The sequence below is a fragment of the Balaenoptera physalus genome, assembly GCF_965194825.1.
Source record: "Balaenoptera physalus genome assembly, chromosome: 8".
NCBI lineage: Eukaryota > Metazoa > Chordata > Mammalia > Artiodactyla > Balaenopteridae > Balaenoptera > Balaenoptera physalus.
The window spans coordinates 52,174,958-52,193,857 of record NC_138887.1 but is presented as its reverse complement, the minus strand read 5'-3'; the positions used below and the strand labels follow the sequence as shown (position 1 = coordinate 52,193,857).

General features: G+C 36.7%; 1 protein-coding gene across 9 annotated transcripts in view; it reads left to right on the top strand.

The window, feature by feature from the left end:
• Positions 1 to 18,900, top strand: part of HDAC9 (histone deacetylase 9) — a 999,599-nt gene that overhangs the window by 606,103 nt on the left and 374,596 nt on the right. For 6 of the 9 annotated variants that reach the window (XM_082472709.1, XM_082472706.1, XM_082472707.1 and 3 more), the window contains one exon: positions 12,385 to 15,011. In XM_082472709.1, the coding sequence (XP_082328835.1) occupies positions 12,385 to 12,699 (315 nt within the window). In that variant the 3' untranslated portion in view covers positions 12,700 to 15,011. Of the gene's footprint in view, positions 1 to 6,733; positions 6,815 to 12,384; positions 15,012 to 18,900 lie in introns of those variants that run through there. The other 3 variants (XM_082472702.1, XM_082472703.1, XM_082472710.1) reach the window with 2 other exon arrangements.

The window sequence follows — 18,900 nt, the reverse complement described above, 5'->3', positions numbered from 1 at the left end:
TGAGGAAACAAGATTTGAGACTTGTTTAGTTCTTCTCAGGATTATCTTGTCCTTTTTACATCTTTTCCTCTCCCTTCTCTCTTTCTCTCTCTCTCTCTTTCCTTCCCTGCCTCTTTCTCTGTTTCTCTCTCTCCCTCTCTTTCTTTCTTTGTAAAATGCTCTGTGATAAATGCCTTATGCATTCCTATGACTGGATATCAGCCAACACTTAAAAAAACCCCACGTAAATCATGAGATGATATCTTATACGTGTCAAGGTTCACTCTAGATATAAGTATTTATTATATATTTATTACTATGATACTTAGGCATTTTGACATGAGTGCTATTTTATCATAATAAAAATATATCTAAGACAAGAGCAGTAAAGGGGAGGGTGGGCAGATGTCCTACATTGCCCTTATTAAAACAGGTAGATTTTATGTCTCATAAGCAAGGCATGAATATAGTTAAGCTCAAATGCTGGCACGGAGCTAATGGGGAGCTTTCATCAGTTTTGGAAGAGAATTTGACCCTTTATTTGAGTAGTATCTATTGTATTCCTTTTCTTGACATAATTTTCTAACATAAATGTTACATTTTCTCCATAACCCCTCATGATTCATACCCACTCCTTGTCCCCAGTAATCCATCCAGAGCAACTCAGGGGAGAATATTCTTTCATGCCTGTGGTCACATACAAACATAGCATGGTTGTGTGTGTGTGTGTGTGTGTGTGTGTGTGTGTGTGTGTGTGTATTTTTCCTTATAAAGTATCCCTGAAGGCAGCACGAAAATATAACTGTTTTGTGCATTATTAAGCAAAGTGTATATTTTCCCAAGGAAATTAATTTGAACAACAATTATACAGACATTTACAATCCAAAGAGTTTACATATTTTGAAGTCACACTTCATATTAGTTTATTTTAATAAGAGTATTTCTATCCATGCCTTACTTGTAAGAAGATTAATATTTTAAGGATAATTAGGTAAGGACCATGTACCAATTTTTGCTCTTTTGCTACACCTATTTCTCCTAGTGTATCTTTTCTTCCCCATCTTTTATACAACATGCATCTTTCCAGAACCTTTCCCATAGGGAACTTAGGGATAGGATCACTTAAATGATGCCAGCTCTCTTTTATGTGTAGGATCTTCTATGAGCTGGGACACCATGCTAGCATTCTTATGTGTATCATCTCCTCAAACTATAAGCACACTTTTTTTCTTACTATCAAGAAAGTTAATTAAAAAGGGCTTAAGTAAGCTGACTGAAGTGGCTAGGTTAGTAGTTGACAGAGCTGGGATTCCGACATAGGTTGTATGACACAAAAGCCTGTCCTTAACGTAAACTTAGGCTTATGATTTCAATGTTGCTTTTATCACTAAGCAGGAGACAAGATTTTCCTAATTTTATTTTTGCCAAAAAGTAGGAAACTTACAATGAAAAACAAGGCAAACAAACCAAAAAAAGGAGGGTTATCTTATTTTTTAGCTATTTGTTTGGATTTACCAGGAAGGAGAAATCCCATTTCCTGACCTTGCTTCCCAGTTCTCCACTCATTGCCCTCCATCCAGTTACTCACTTGTATGTCTTTTTATATGGACCCAATGGTGGGACTTTCAGATATCCTGTTGACTTTCCAGCAATGCAGTGTGAATGCAGTACAGAGCCAACTCCAGCCAGGCCACACTTCATTCCTTTCTTCTGTGTTGTACCATTGCCATATTTTTTAGACTGGGCAAACATCTTGTCACAGGAGTTCTGAGCAAGCCTGAAGCTGAAAGTCAACTGACTTCATCAAGTTCAACTGAAATGCAAATGTTGGCATCTCGTCTATGGGTGGTTTGGAAAATGCCTTGTTTTAAGTTTTGAAAAATGGATGAGTAGAAACTTGAACTGGGCTTTCATTTAGGAAAGTAGGCATTACTGTTGTCAGGTTTAATTTCTCTCTATCCATTTGACAGCTTGTTTCCATGCAGAGTCTTTAATCACCAATTTAGGATTACATTTTGCCCATTAGATGGATAGTATGTCCAAAAACTTTAGCAGGCATTGAAAGGCAGTCTTAATTTTATAACAGTAAAAAGCCTCCTAGATCATTTATCTATCTATAGAGGTTTATAAAAGAAACTTTGACTTTACCCTTAAATAGATGCTATTTCGACATGATTAGCCCAATGTAAATAGATCCTTGTAGGTATGTATTGAGCTTCAAAAAAAAAAAAAAAACTACTTATGCTGCAATACCGGCTTACATCATCATAGAGAATTCATATAGAAGCATTTCACTATATAATTACAAGTTGATGGTTTATAATATACAGAAAATGGCTTGTTGCTTTATTATTAGATGTGATGAAATCCTGTGTTTGGAAAAGAAACTAAATGACCATTTCAGTGGATTAATGTGTAACATTCATAAACGTTCCCAGTGCTGCTTTCATAACTTGAAGACCAAGGGAAGGACCTCGACCTTTCCCTTTCACTCTGCACTGTTAATCTAGTCAGAGACGCTTTTATTGAATGAGAAAAACAATAGTTGGACATGACTATGAGGTAAGAAAATAGGGGAAAGAAAAATATCTGGGGAATTAGGCCATGTGAGTGGTTTGACTGATGTTGATTCCAGGAGTTCAAAAGGAGAGGGAAGCTAAATAATTTGGTTGTTTCCCAACCTTGACAAATAGTTTCATTTGACAGAATGAAATAATTAAGTCTTACTAAGGAATTTTTAATATAACTAAGTGATTTGTGGACATGAAAACCACCGATGTGTAGCAGTCTCTTTGTTACAGATTTTGGTTGCTTATAAGTGCCTGATTTTAGGGGCTTTTTCCTCTGTATCTTTCTGCTCTTTCTCTAAATATTTATGAAGACTGAGGGATTATAGTGACCCTGAAATGTCATACAGTCTGGAGTATTCCCATTCCTTCAGGCAGAATTGCATCCAGGGCTCTGCTCCCATGTCCTAAATATATCATTACTCTCTTGCTATCAACTTAGTTGTATCAACCAGCAATAAAAACTCACTTCTAAAAAATAATTTCCTGGCATGGAATAATTGGTGCTCCACAAAGATTTATTAGCAACTATTTTGCTGCATCCTGGAAGTGAAAACAGAGAAGGCATGTTTTTCCCCTTGAATGGCGCATAGACCTGCAAATAGATCATTTTAATCAAAGATAGTTCTACAGAATGCATAGTTCATATGAATTGCAAAATCTAGAATGCTGGGTAGCCTTTCCAAGAGAAGTTTCTGATGCCCTGCACACTTACTTATTTGTTTTGCGACTTTGGCCAAAGTGTCATACCTCTTTGTCCACTAATGCTCTAATCTGCACACTTTAGAGGTTTATAGTGAGAATTACATGAGAGGATGTACTGAAAGTGCTTTGTAAACATAGTAAGAAATCCTTCCATTTAACACAGTATTTATATTCTTATATAGCACTAAGAGTTATATCTTCCCAGTTATGTTAATGCAAATGGCTTTCTGGAAGTGTAGAATATTTCTAAGACACACATTTTTCACTTGCCTCAATATTGCATCAAGCTACTTTGTTGTAAACCAAACCACTAAATTTTGTTCCAGCTCTTCCTTGCATCTTTGTAGTCATCATGAAGCTGACCTTGTTTTCTCTTTGGAACAATATTATGGTTAGTTATTGAATTTTTTATTGAGGTATAATTCACACAATGTAAAATTTATTCCTTTTGCTGCGCAGTTGAATGAGTTTTGACAAATGTATATCGTCATATAATTACTGCAATCAAGATATAGAACAATTCCCTCAACTTCCAAAATTCCCCTGTGTTGCTCTTTTGTAGTCAATCCATACTCCTACCTCCAACCCCTGGCAAAGTACTTGAATTTTTGACCATGTAGGGAACATAAAACGAATCCCAAGTATGAAGGATGGTGTATTTTAAGAGCATGCAGACATCAGCCCTAAATGATTTAAACCATAAAACGTTCAAGCAAGAAGAGACATAAGGGATTCTTTGCAGAGGTCACAAGCTGATAGTCTATGGACTGGATCCATTCCATTGAACTGATGTCTTTGGCCTGCCTGGTGTCTTAAAAAGCATGCAAGTTTTTGGTCAATCATTTCAAATACAAATCTGGATTTCTGGCATTGCCTGAAAAATTGAAAAGTCTGGCTACACTGGGCCTGCTTTTCCATGTGGCAATTATTGTCTGGGGTTTACTCTTGGTTGTCTTTTTTAAGTAGCGCTTGCACTGCTATGCAGTTTACCCAAGCAAGGGATTGAGGGGAGAAAGGGAGATGTTTATGAGTCAAGCGGTCAGGAGCTCCCTGGCTTTGAGATCTTGTCTATTCTGAGCCACAGTCCAAAATCACCAAGAGTTAGCAAAGAAAATAAGCATGCCTCTCCTCACTGTGCCTCTATTCATTACCCTTAAAGAAGGAAAAAAGAAAACTTTAAAAGAAAACATACTGTCAACTGAAGATCAGGAAGGAGATTATCAGGGAAAAATCCTATTATGTAATATAAAAGGACATAAAATTACACAGTGCTCTAAAAGAGGGAAAAATAGCTCATTTGTGTTCTAGTTAAGAAAAGCCCCTAATAGTTCTTGTTACACTCTCTTCCTGAGGATTTTATGTTCTGAAAGGCCAGTCTTCCTGTTTCCACTTTTGCCCACCTAAATCCAATCTTCTGTAGCAGCCAGAGAGATCATTTACAAATGCAAATCAAATCATGTCAAGGGCTTCCTAAAAACTCCCCAGTTGCTCCTTATTGTTTGTAGGATAAAATCAAAATAGCTTTTCATGGCCCACAGGCTCTTGCCCCGTCACTGACCTTATCTCCGACTCCCTACCCGTACTCGCTGAGCTCCCACCACGTTGGCCTTCTCTCCAGTCTGTGAGGAGTCTCCTTCCATCTCCTGCAATGAACTGCTAGCCACAGTTCTGTGTGGAATGTTCGACCTCCAGGTGTTCTTATGACTCGACCTTGGTACTGGAGTCTCTCTCAGCTCAAACCTCACCTCTTCAGAGCGGCCTTCCTTGTGCATCCAAATTGGACACAGACACTCACTCCTTCCCCCATTATTCCCTATCACATTTAGTTCCACTCTTCAGTTACTTATTTTTTATTTCTCCCTGAGAGACAGAATCTTGCCTGATGGACCGCTCTCTTCCCAGGTCCTGGCACATAGCAAGTGCTCAGTAAAAATTTGTTGAATGAATGAAAGGGTGGGTAACTTTCTCTAACTAGCCGGGAGGAGGAAATTTTCAGTCTTCTTTCTGGAAGTGAACACATAATTGAGTTATTGGAATATTAGGATGTTTTGAGAGCAAAAGAAAGGATATTTTAATTGCTGGCATTGTTTTGGATAGTCATTTAACATTATAAAAATAAACGCATTTTTATTAAGAATTCATTTGATCCCTAGATTAATTTTATATCTCTTCAATATTGGCAAGAAAGGGTGTTTTTCAGTTTAGACTTTGAATTTATCTGAATAATGGACCAGTACTTAGAAAATCTTTCTCTCTTGTTATTTAACTTTGGTTCTTCTGGTTATTTCCCTAAAATGCACAGAAGCAAAATGACATGTAGTATTTTGACTTGAGTCGGAGTTCTTCTCTAAGTAGACCTCTTGATTTGAAAGCCCTCCAAGCTCTGGTTGTTTTTGAGAACAGTTGGTACATACCTAATCTATTTGTGAATTGAGGCAGAATTTTATCATTATTTTTAAATCTAGTTTCCTTGGAGCTTAAGGGAAGGGTTTTATTTTCCAAAAGAAGTATTTTACACTTATTTAAAAGAAAAAAAAAAAAACTTATGCTATTGCCATTCCCCAAGTAAAATCTGTCTTAAAATCTGAGGCAAAATAAGGAAGTGATGAATAGGGTTGAAGGTCATTTTTCATGGTTTAATTCAAACACTTGTGCTGAATGGTTTGTTGACAATTTCAGAAAATCAGATGTCTATCAGAAACAGATTTACTCCTTATATACTCCTGTTCTTAGTTTGATATTCCATATCTGAAGATATTTGTGGGGACATAAAGGATTTCTGTGGCTAAAGTTAAAAATATAAAATTTAAAGATATTTTATTCAAAAGCACTATGCTTATGTTGGTTTCTAGAATTTTATCAAACAATGTAACTTAACACAGAGATGGACTTAAATGGGTTAATGTGTAAAGATTAGCAGCACAGCCTTTAAATATTATTTAATGAATTTTACACCATTTGCCAATAAATTATATGATGTTCAGCATGGAATTATGTTGAACATCATATAATATAACAAAGTCCAAACATTGAAATTGTGGACTTGCTATAGTTACGACCCTAGCAGGGATTGATAAGAATTCAAGAGCCGAGTTATAATACTTGAAGCTGTGAGCAGTTTGGATAAATTATCATGCTATCTGGTCTATAAAATCTCCAGCGTAAGTGTGTATAGTGTGTGTGTTGCAAACCCAGAATGGTGATGGGCCGCCTGCAGCATTCTTAGTGTTTGGTACAATTGCTGTACAGTAGCATGGAGAATACAGAGACATGCTGACAGATGAGGAGAAGCACAGATAAAAGGAGTAGAATAAGCTGCTCAGCCATCATCTTCTTCATCTCAGCTGGGTTCCCCACCAAAGTAACTCACCTGGTGTCAGACGAATGACACACAGTGTGTTTTACAGATGGGGCCTCAGCCGAGATTCACTCAGGCTTACACATTTATCTGTCACACAGATGTTTCTTCTTGTGTTTTCTAGCCAGCAAGGCAACAGCTCAACTTTGCTGGGGGATCACCTCCAGATGTTCAACCAAAGAGAGACCCTGCCACCCCACTGAGAGTAAGCAGACAGCTTCTCCCTGCAGCTGGGGCCACTCAGCAACAGTACAAATTAGAAAAGGGTTTGCTCATACCTTCTTTGTAATGGTCACATTTGTAGTTCAGAAACACATAGAACACAACATAGTCCCAACACTGGATTTCCTAGTAAATAGTCAGAAACTTACAAATAACAGCAAGTAACTTTTCACTTTAAAAATCTGAAATACGTCAAACCTGGCAGGCAGGTTTTCTGTGACTTTTGTTTGCAGATTTTCTTGATGTTTATTGCTAATTTTTCCACTCAGGCAAATTAGACTGTTTAAATAAAAACAGCTTGAGTCAAATATCTAAAAAAAATAAGTGTAGGTTAACTCCCTCTGTGCATTTGTATTTTGCAAAACGATCTCCAGGAGATCCCATTTATTTCTTTTGTATTTTTTGAAACTTCACAAAGAGCATGTTTTATTCCATAAATGGTGAAAAAGTAGTAGTTGTTATTCACGTGGATACTGGCATTCGCCTCATAACCTGGGGAAAAAACGTGTCAAAGCTTTGTTGCTAAGCACTAATTAAGTTTTCAGATATTTATGAAGACAAGTGAGAGAGAAACAAGGATAAATCCTAGATTTTCGACTCATGCAACTGGGTAAGGCTGTTTACTCAGATGAGAAAAATTAGGTGATCAATACATTTGGGTGCAACGGGAATAAAGGTTATCTTTGAGCTACTTAAAGTTTCTGATGCCTATTGGATATTTTAGATCTAAGTGATGACGTTAGGTAAGCAGCTGAATATGCAAGTTTGGAGCTCAGGGGAGACATTGGAATTGTTTATATGAATTCAGTTGTCATTGGAATATAGCCGTTTGAGAGGAGAATGCAGAGTGGAAGGGTATAAAAAGTTCTAGGTGTCTTCTCTTTTCTGGAGATGACTCGGCTTTTACTTGGGCATGAAATTCCTTCTCTGTAAAATAAGGATTTGAAGAATGTTATTAGAAAATTTCCAATTCCAACATTTTATATCTATATGATCTCCACTCATAAGTCACCGTTTTGTGTCAAGAAGCATTTCTTTTACAAACCCATAAGGAATTCTGCCTTTGGAAGAGATCATTTTGCTGTCAGACCTTCTTTTCCAGTTATCACAGCATTATCCATTCTGGCACTTTTCTCCCTCGTGTTTCCTTCCGTCCAACAGAAGTGTAGATGAAGCCAGAGGCACTGGAACAAACAGTATTGTTTCTGTGTTGTACACTGGAAATTGTTATACACACTTTCATGTATGTCGCTATGTCAGTGAGGTGGTAAATACCAAATGTGATTCATGGACTAAATGATATGATTTCTGGGTACTCCGGTGACCTCAGAAATACATTAACAGATCGGATTTTCTGTTAAAGGTTTTCTGTTAAAATGTACATATGATTTATTCTGTAACCACTTAGCATTTTGTCAGTATTAAAGATTTTCTTTGACGTATTTGCTATCTGTAGGAAATTATATTTCAGTAAATTCACATACATCTTGTCTGGTCTTTGGCTGCACCACTGTTAGTAATATCAATCTCTTACTTTCAAAGATGCTATGATTTTGCCATGTTTTCTTTTCTAAAATGCTTCATCCTGACTGCACCTGCTAATATCCTATTTCAAGTGCCACTGGATTTGGTATTTATGCAGTCATTATTGACTTTAACGAGAGAGATTTCAGTCAAATAGTGTGGATGAAAGCCTAGTTGGCGAGAATTCTAAAGAGAATGGGACAAGAGAAATGAAGACAATGAAGAGAAATAACTCAAGAAGTTTTACTGTGAAGGAAGGTACATAATGGGTTTGGGGGGGGGGTGGTCAAGGGAGGTTTCATTTAAAATGGATCATAAGACTGAAGGTGTCCAAGTGGAAGTACTCCAGCAGAGATGGGAAATGAGTGATGGAAGACAGAGTGGGTAACTGCAGGAATGGATAGGGCCCAGGGCATTAAGCTGAGGGGTTGACTAAGATAGGGCTGCAGACCTTTCTTTCACTGTAACAGGAGGAAGAGTGAGTGGGACAGCTTGGTAGCAGAATGTTGAGTTTCCTTGGTGATGCTTCTATTTGCTCACCAAAATAAGAAGCAAAGGTAGCAGGAGTGAGGAAAAGGTCTGGATATTAGAGGTTTGAGGAGAGAGGAAGTAATTTGAAATAGTCATTGAAAGAGTGGGAGAAAATTAACTAGAGAAATGTACTAGGATTTCCAGGCAGCACTGAGGGTCCGTTTGAGGGTTGTGATCGCAAATTTGAAGAAAAACACTCAGCATGACTGTAATTTGTTTATTTGTTTCCTAGCTTATTCAGCTGCTTGGGTTTGGCAGGGATTTAGTATTAACCAAGGTTAGAAGTCTTACTTATACAGTAAAATCCATATTGAAAAGGGCAGGGGAGTTGAAGATAATAAGCGAGTGATTTTTATTGATGGAGAATGGAACCTAGTCCAGCAAGGAAGGAAGTCGGGGAATGAGGGCGGGCGGTGATGGGCAGTGAGAATGTGGTAGGCTCAGTAGCTTGGAAGACCCTCCAGAGGTGAGGAATGATTGGGGTCAGAATATTCTGAGGGTGAGCCAGAAGAAAGAAATGATGTTTGAAATTGAGTTTTAGGAAGAGTGTACAGTTACCAACGAAGACCAGGTCATTGAGAGCTGAGGGGTGGAGGACAAGACCATTGGAGGTTAGGGGGTCAAGGCAGTGAGAGGCCATGCTGGAACTGAAGCTGAGGAGAGAAATAGCAACAGAAAAGTCTTTTTACTTAGCGGGTGGCATCTGTAACTTCCTCTTGGTTATTAAATACTCCCTGTAGTCAAACATCCAGAAGCTGGATAAGATGCAGAGTCACCCACAGGAAGCAGGAACTTTTGACGTGGCATTTCCTGGACACTGGTCATGTGCTCTCTGGCTGACCTTTCATGAATGGCCTTTAGTTCCTGTCCTGTGGCCATACATCCTATAGAGTTTTTTTTCTTTTGCCCTCACAGAGGCTCTTATGGGCAGGATCCTTTGACCACCCTGTGGAGGTGTCTCTGACCCACCAGTATCCTTGGCCCATCAGCTCTGATGAGCTAGCTCCCAGGGACCTTTCCAGCTAAGCTTTGGTAGCGAGAGGGAGAATTTCTACAGCTCGGTAACCATCCATCCATAAGATGAATTGCAGCAGTCTTCTGGCAGATAGTCTGAGGGGCTCTTGCAGCCTCCTTCACCTGACTAATACTTTTTCTAAGTAAATCTCTTCTCCCCACAAAATCCTCTAACCTGCTCTTGTATGTCATTCTAGGTGAGTGATGGAGGTCAAAGTTGCAGGCCTGGCTGATGACCTCTCTGTCTCTCTCTCTCTCTTTCTTTCTCTCTCTCTTTCTCTGTCTCTCTCTCTCTCTCTGAAAAGTGAGTGGGTGTTTGTCACCTAATGTTCTTATCCCTGGTGTCCCAGCTAAAACTGGAGCTTTTCAATTAAAACCCTGCTTGTTTTCTGTGGTGTTAGATGTTTTTTCCCCTAGCCAATTAAATGGAATTTTACAATTGTGTAGTCAGTGTTCAGGAATATTACATTGTCTCTTTCCTCCAAAATCTCAGCAGTGTTCAAGTTATTATGTATTTAAGACAGGAAGAGCTGATAAGTGTTCATGATTGGTACAAAAGTCCTGCAGATAGTTTCCTAAAAAGTACTTAAAAACCTTTAAAGCATGGTGGGATGAATGTTCTCCTTATACTGAGTGTCCAGGAACAATAGACGTTAGATTGTAGGCACGAAGGAAATTAATATTTAAGTTTACCTTCTTCATTTTGATATGAGTTTTGATTGGTATGTATTCTCTTTGCTTGATCATGTCTAGTTTAGGATTAGTGATGTTTAGGTCTTATATGTGGTTTATCCTAAGTTGTATTTTATTTCTCTAGAAGCTTATTCACAACCCAAATATATTATAAACTGTGTTACCCTCTCCAAAATCGTCTTCCAGCTTCCTCTCCCCGTCTTCCTGTGCTCAAACCCCACTGGCCTTTCAATGGCTCAAATGCACGGGGCTCCTCTTTCAGTCCACACACTGTGCCTTCTGCCAGAAGTGGTCCCTCCCCTGATTCCCACTCCTTACACACACCCAACGACTCCTGTCCCTCCTTCATCTTTCATGTCTCAGCCTAAACATAGCCCTTCCTCAGTGAAACCTTCCTTAGTAGTCCACACTTCCCCTCCTATACCAACTAGTGTGTTTTCTTTTAACACCCTGTGTTTCTTTTTTTTATTTTTTCATTTACCACACTTGAAAAGAAGAACAAATTTATGTATCTATTTGGTGCCTTTCTAACACTCTAAACTATAAGCTCCATGAGGGCAGGGCAGTGGCTGTTTTCCCAGTGCCTAGCAGGGTGTCTTGAACATAGCTGGCACTCAGTAAATATTTGTTGAACAAATGGATGAAAACTCCCAGGATAATTCTACTACAGTGAAATTGAAAGGCTTTGTCAGCATATGCAGGGCCATTTGAGGTTGTGAGGATTGGAGGAATATCTAAGAGGTTAAGACACCCTGCAAAGTTTGAGTTCTTATGTATTCTAACTCTACAGTATGTGTTTGGTTTTAAAAACATAGTTAGGTGTGAGTGGGAGGTAAATTTGAATTTTTCACAGAAAAATCTGTATTCATGATTTTTGTGGTGGTATTCTAACCGTGCTGCTCATTATAATAATTGGTGTGTTGCTTACATGGGCACTGACTCAGCAGAAAATTCTAACCACTCTTGAAAACACAGTTCAAGATCTGCAGATGATCAGTCAATAGGGTCCTTGTCAAATAAAACAAAAAGCCTACACGAGATGGAATCATCTTGAGAATTTTTCCCCATATTCTGAGCTTTTATACTATGGCATTTTGCTATTGTTTAAGTTAGGTGTGTTGTCAATTATTTTTTAAAATTATAATTCATACACTTCTGAAGATTAAGTATGATTTAATTTACAAAATAAAAGGTCTAAATAATAATTTTCAAATTAAAAAGAATTCCTTGTTTCTTTCCTGTTATTTAATTTACATTTGGATATGTTTATAAAACATTTTTAGTGCTGTCAAATTTTTTTTAATTCCACATCTTTTTAAAGTTCAGGATTTCAAAATCAGTATATCCATGTTTTAGAAGTATATAGGAAGGTCTTCTATCTTTGACCATTTAGGTATAGGAAAATTAATAGGCAAGAAGAACTCTTAGCATTTGTGCTTCTGTCCTTTACAGTGGTTGCCATTTGTTGGAAAATGAGATTGTGAAAGTTTCGTTGTTTCCATAGAAAAAGTTTATTATTTACTTTTTTCCAAAAGAGTGATCTATATTTAAAAACCACTTAAAGACTTCATTCCCTGTCTAGGACACCAGTACAATATGGAATTGATGGGACTGCTTCAGATTTAGTACTACTGAGGAAGTTTGTTGCGTACAAATTCATTCTGAAACGAATGTTCAGAGATTAGATATCAGAGTGTACTGAAGTAGAGTCATAAGAAATCAAAGTGTATGTTGCTGCTCTGTTACCACCAAGAACTATTGAATTTTGAACCCCTGAACACTCTCTTCTAGCTGCTTTCGAAATCTATTGAACAACTGAAGCAACCGGGCAGTCACCTCGAGGAAGCGGAGGAAGAGCTTCAGGGGGACCAGGCGATGCAGGAAGACAGAGCGCCCTCTAGTGGCAACAGCACTAGGAGTGACAGCAGTGCTTGTGTGGATGACACATTGGGACAAGTTGGGGCTGTGAAGGTCAAGGAGGAACCAGTGGACAGTGATGAAGATGCTCAGATCCAGGAAATGGAATCTGGGGAGCAGGCTGCTTTTATGCAACAGGTAATAGGCAAAGATTTAGCTCCAGGATTTGTAATTAAAGTCATTATCTGAATATGAAATGCATTGCAGGTTTTGGTAAATGGATATAATTTCCTATCCGATTATATCTCTGAATGATTTGACTTTAGTGTTTAAGGATTCTAATGCAGATATATCTTTATATAGATCTTTCTATATACTGATCTCTATATAGATATCAAGGTTTCATTGAAACTCTACTGGTAAGGAAATACCTGTTACACTAAAATTATACTACATCAGTATCCAAGTAATAGGGTTTTAATTCATCCCAAAGCCTGCCCCACCAATTACTTCTAAGGAAAACGAACTCACTGTTGTTTTTAGTTTATCTGTTGAGATCAGTGACTGCTGGATATAGTTTCCCAGTCTGATCAATGAAACATTCTATTAGTTCTTGATTTTTTTTGATATGCAGAATTCAATTTTCACATTGTTGTATATAATGTATCATACTACAGTCTTGAACCCTGTTAAAGGTAGTCAGCCCTTCCTTCCTCTCTCTTTTTTGTTAAGTGAAATGTTCTGGTTACTATGCCAGTAGTCCTAGGTTATTGTATAGATTGCAACTGAAAATTTTAGGAATAGAGGTGGTTTTAAATATATAGATGCAAAGTACAGCACAGCACTATTTTAAATATTACATTATGTCTCACCTAGTACTGCTCATTTCGTTTTTATCCTGTGTTATTTGATGACATTGTTTATTGAAAAAGATCAAATGAAGCAGATGCAAATGTTGGCAAGAAGTAATGTGCAGCATTATGGTCCAATCAGATACTGTATTGTATCTACAGTTGTGGAAAACATAGTAACGGTGTGATTATTATCTGATATGAAGTCAAAATCATGTTTAAAAGAAGAAGGTGTATCATGTTTGATAATCATTGTCACTAGGATCTCTTTAATATAATTCCATAATGACACGGCATATACCATACTATTTTGGCAAATAAAAAATTAGGAAAGTTAGGTTTAACAAAAGAATCTACTTGTACATAATGCACCTTCAGAAGGACTATGTCCTTTGATGTTATGAAATGCAAACAACTTTGAAGGCAACAGTAGACTGTTTATTTAAGTCAGTTCTTTGTCAGGTTCCTGCTGTTCTACAGAAAACTGATTCTATGAGGCTGAACAGGAAATGCCTTGTGGAAACAGGAAGTCCAAGTGATTCATGTACTGAGGAATGTAGGGAAAAAAAAAAAAGGAGGATAGTGTTTTACTCTCTCTGTTTTTAAAGGGCACTCTATGAATTGATTTATTGTCTAAGAAAATAACACCACAAGTAGGGAAATTGTTAAGGAAGCTTTTCACTGGAACATTTCCTTCATACTCCCTTTTGATATGTTTACCTTGTTTTATAGGTTTACTTTTGTTAAGCTAGTTAAAGATTCGTTGTATTAAGACCCCTTTAATATGGATAATCCAAATTGACCTAGAATCTTTGTGAGGTTTTTTTCTATTAAAATATTTATATTTCTAAATCCGAGGCATTTTAAGGTGTAGTATCCTGTTTCAAAGGAGATATAGCAGTTTTGCCAAATGTAGACCTTGTACAACTGTATGTTACTGGCACGTGTTGTTTACATTTTGCTGTGACATTTTAAAATCTTTCTTAAAAAAGGTTACTGCTAAAGATACATTATCCTTTTTTAAAAAGTCTCCATTCAAATTAAATGAACATAAACTAGAAGTTAGAAAGTTTAAAACATTTCCATATAATGAAAGTCCTGATAATTTGACAAATAGCTGTAATAGGCAACACTTCCTACTACCAACATATTTTGGTTAGTATATTCCTTCAGCTTAAAATGACTTTTTGTCAGTTGTTTTGCATTAAAAATATGACATTCCTAAGATAAAATTGTTTATTTTTCCCATCTCATAAATATACATTTTCTTTAAAGTCTTTTTTCAATCTCATAAAAAAGGGATAGTGCATCTTTTAAAATACATTTTATTTGGGGAGGAACATGTGGCTGAACAGCCTTTTGTATAATATTACTGCAAAGATATGTAATCACAAACAAAAAAAAAACCTATTTTTTATAATGTCATTTGAGAGAGCTTCATCAGTACAGTTGGTGGACGTTAATTGTTTGAATTTGATAGTCTGAATTTAATCAAGAAAACTACCTGGAACCAGTGAAAAGGAAAGCTGGACTTAAATAATCTTAGAGCTAATTGATAAATGTCTCTTTTAAAATCTACTGTATTTATTATAATTTACACCCTTGAAGGTGATCTCTTGTTTTGTGTTGTAAATATATTGTTTGTATGTTTCTCTTCTTGCCTTCTGTTATAAGTCTCTTCCTTTCTCAAATAAAGTTTTTTTTAAAAGATCCCCTTTCATACATATGGCTTTGTGTAAACTTGATATATTTAATCGAATTTGAAGCTCACGCACTAGGTCTCATATACCAAAATATATTGCCATTCTTTGTTGAAACAAGAAAATAAAGATCTTTCGAGCAGTTACTTCTAATGCCATTAAAAATAATAAATTCAACGATAGTGACTTTAACCTGTTTACATCAGCCATTATCACATAGCAAACACATGTAAAATTTGTTGCAGTTTTATTTTCCCCGCGTGGCCTTTTTCGTATGTTATCATCTTTGATGTCAACTTCTAAATATAAAATTTTATATAAATAGATATCAGTTCCTAACTTTGCTCAACTTAAAAAATTATTTTTAAAAAGGTTAATATAATCCCTTGAATATATCAAGCACTCAATAAAATATTAAAATGAATAATTTTCTGTGTATCATAATAGTTATATCTATTACAGTAAGGACCTGACCTACAAGTATAAAGTGACAGTACATAAATTTAAAGAGAAAAGAATAATTAAATGACCTCCCCTTATATGGAAACAATTATTATAATAGTAGTGTGAAGAACAAGGAGCCTGACTCACGTGAAGGGAACTGGACCACATACATCCAAGGGTTCCTTTTCCTTTTCTGGTCAGTTGCAAGCAAAACTTACTAGTCAGTACTTCATAATGTGTTACTGTGTATTTGGTTCAATAGGTTAAAAATATTTGTTTTATATTCTTTGATTCTCTTTAAACTTCAATAGTGTCACATGAGGTAAAGCTACTCTAATTCTGGAGCTGATATCATTGAGTATTATGAAATGGATTATCATTGCATAATGCGGTAAACTAGATAATTTGGTCAGAGTTGTGGAAATACCATTGATGCTAGTCATAATTTCCTGAAAATTGTCTTTGGACTATAAAAATCACAAAATTAACTTGGTACTAGAGATCCTCAAAAAAGAGTTGGAAGAATCAATTAGATAATGATTTTATACTGTGTATCTGATTTACAAAATGTACAGGGACTGATAACTGCATCAATATCAGAAACTTCTTCTTCAGGAAAATAGTTTTTGCCAGGACCTGCGGTGAATAACCATTAGATTTCCTCTTCTGATAGCCTAGAGCTGCCTTCTCCCTGGTGAAGGTGGCTGCTGAAATGGAGACTGCTACTTTTCATAGTTCTAAGAAAGACAGTTTTTAAGAAATTTTTATGTTGTTTCATACTTCTTTTTTTCTAAAGTATGTTAAAAAGGAATTCAGACACTAAACGTTTTCTTGAAGCCTGGTACTCAACGGATATATAGGAGGACAACAGCATTTTTTTAAATTTGGCATTCCTTTGTGATTTTTTTCCACTAATGGAAATATACAATTGTGGGTGTATAATTATGGGTGAACAATGATAAATAATCCAGGTGTACAAATTATAAGCATTTATAATCAGGGACTTAGAGATACTAGAGAAGGAGTTTGAGAGGTAGATTACCATTCCCTTTATTATTGGTCATTCCTCCAACTGGATTTTAGAGGGAAAGTAAGGGGTGGGTGTGTGCAGGCAATCAAAGAACTCAGGCAAATGAAGCAGGATATTGGGAATATGACTTTACAGAACTAATCTATCTAGGTTTTAAAAGGTCTCTATTCTCATTTAAAGTAACTTCTTTAAGGCTTATAAACTGTAGGGTTTAGACAATGCAACTTTGGGGGACCATCTTGATTTACAAAAAGACTTTTAACTATTGCAAATATATAATGTACTAAGTATTGTTATAAGCACTTTACATCTTTTAAAGCATTAGTCCTCACAACAACCTTACAAGGTGGATATTATTGTCCCATTGTAGAGATGAGGGTGCTGGGGCCCAGAGAAGTCAAATCAGGTCAAGGTCACCCAGTTAGTGACAGTCTAGCTCCCATTTGAACCCAGACATTCCCGCACCAGCCCTTGTTCTCAGCCTCTACCCCTGAGCTGTATTTGTGCAACAGTTCTTCTTACATGTCCAAGTTTATTAAATCATTAGCACTTTATTCTCTCTCTCTCTCTCTCTCTCGCTCGCTCGCTCTCGCTCTCTCGCTCTCTCGCTCTCTCGCCCTCTTGCTCTCTTTGTCTTTGCCCATCAGAATTTCCAAACTGTTTTGAATCCATTTTCTCTTTCAGTCATTGCTGTAAGTTAGGAGATCAGGACTCTTTTTTTATTCTAAATCACAGATGAGCAATCTAATTCTTGTACATTATGTTCAACTATTCGAATCATGAAAATTTGTGAGTCTCTTTTTCTCTGACCAGAGCCAGTCCTGAGATGGGGTGAAACAGTGACTGCACTTGGAATTAACTTTTTGGGGGAGTGAAAGAGACAAGATTTCAACCATCTCACAGCTCTCCCTTGCCAATTCTTACCTTCATTCCCCAGCGAAGGGGAGGAGACTTCAATTTCTAAGCAGTCAGGACACTGCCTTTAAAAACTTTTGTGACGTATCAAGGATGCACTTGATAGTCACTTTGACATAGTATAGTCTGTATATAGTGTTGTAAAAAAAAAAATAAGGATGTTTGTCTTGAGTTCTAGACCTCTGAAGTGGTTTTCCTATTGAAAGGTGCATAAAAATTGTCTTGAGGGAAGATGTTGACAATTGAGATTCCTGACCACACCCTGCAGAGGTTCTGATCCTGTTGTACTGACTAGGAGCCCAGGAATCTACATTTTTCAAGCCCTTTGGGAGAGTCTGATTCAGAAACAGTGATCTGGAGATGGCCAGGGGCCCTAAACCACTTCTTAAAATATGTCTTGATTTTTAATAGCTTTTACCTAAGATTCTTGGATTCTCTGATTCATTGCTTTCATAATAGACTGTCTTGTATTTCTTGTATATTGTTCTATTTCACCTGCATGTTAATTATAGGTCAAGTATAGTTGTAGTATAACTATAGGTTACTGTATTTACTGCTATTACTTCTTTGATAGTGTTTGTCCGTTTTGCTTCCCTCTTCTAATAGAATAATTTCCTAGTCTATTATGGAGTTTGCCAAGACTTGGCAAATTATTTTTCCTCAGAATTTCTGAGCTATTGTGGTATGTTGTTTTTTGTTTTTGTGTTTTTTATTGAGATAAAACTCATATAACATAAAATGCACCATTTTATCCATTTTAAAGTGTACAATTCAGCGGTTTTTAGTATATTCACGATGATGCGCAGCCATCACTCCTTCCTAATTCCAGAACATTTTCATCAACTCAAAGAAATTCTGTACCAGTTAAGTGGACACTCTTCATCCCCCACTCCTCCAACCCCTGGCAACCACTAATCTACTTTATGTTCCTATGGATTTTCCTTTTGTGGACATTTTCATATAAATGAAATCATACATTATGTGGCCTTTTGTGTGTCTGTGTCTGGCTTCTTTGACTTTGCATAATATTTTCAGGTTCCTCCACATTACAGCATGTATTAGTACTTCTTTCTTTTGACTGGATAATATTCTGTTGTATGAATGTACTATGTTTTGTTTATCCGTTCATCAGTTGATGGACATTTGGGTGGTTTTCACTTTTTGTATATTATGAGTAATGCTGCTCTGAAAATTCGTGTACAGTTTTTTGTTTTAACATGTTTTCAGTGTTTTGGGGTATATAGCTAGGAGTGGAATTGCTGGGTTATATGGTAACTCTGTTTAAGTTTTGAGGAACTGCTAAATCGTTTTCCACGGTGGCTGAACTATTTTATATTCCCACTAGCAATCTATGAGGCGTTCCAGTTTCTCCACATCTTCTCGAACACTTGTTATTTTCCTTTTTTTTTTTTTTTTTCTTAAATTGTTGCCATCCTAGTGGATGTGAAATGATAACTGTTGTTTTGATTTCTGTTTCGCTAATGACTAATGATGTTGAACATTTTTTTCA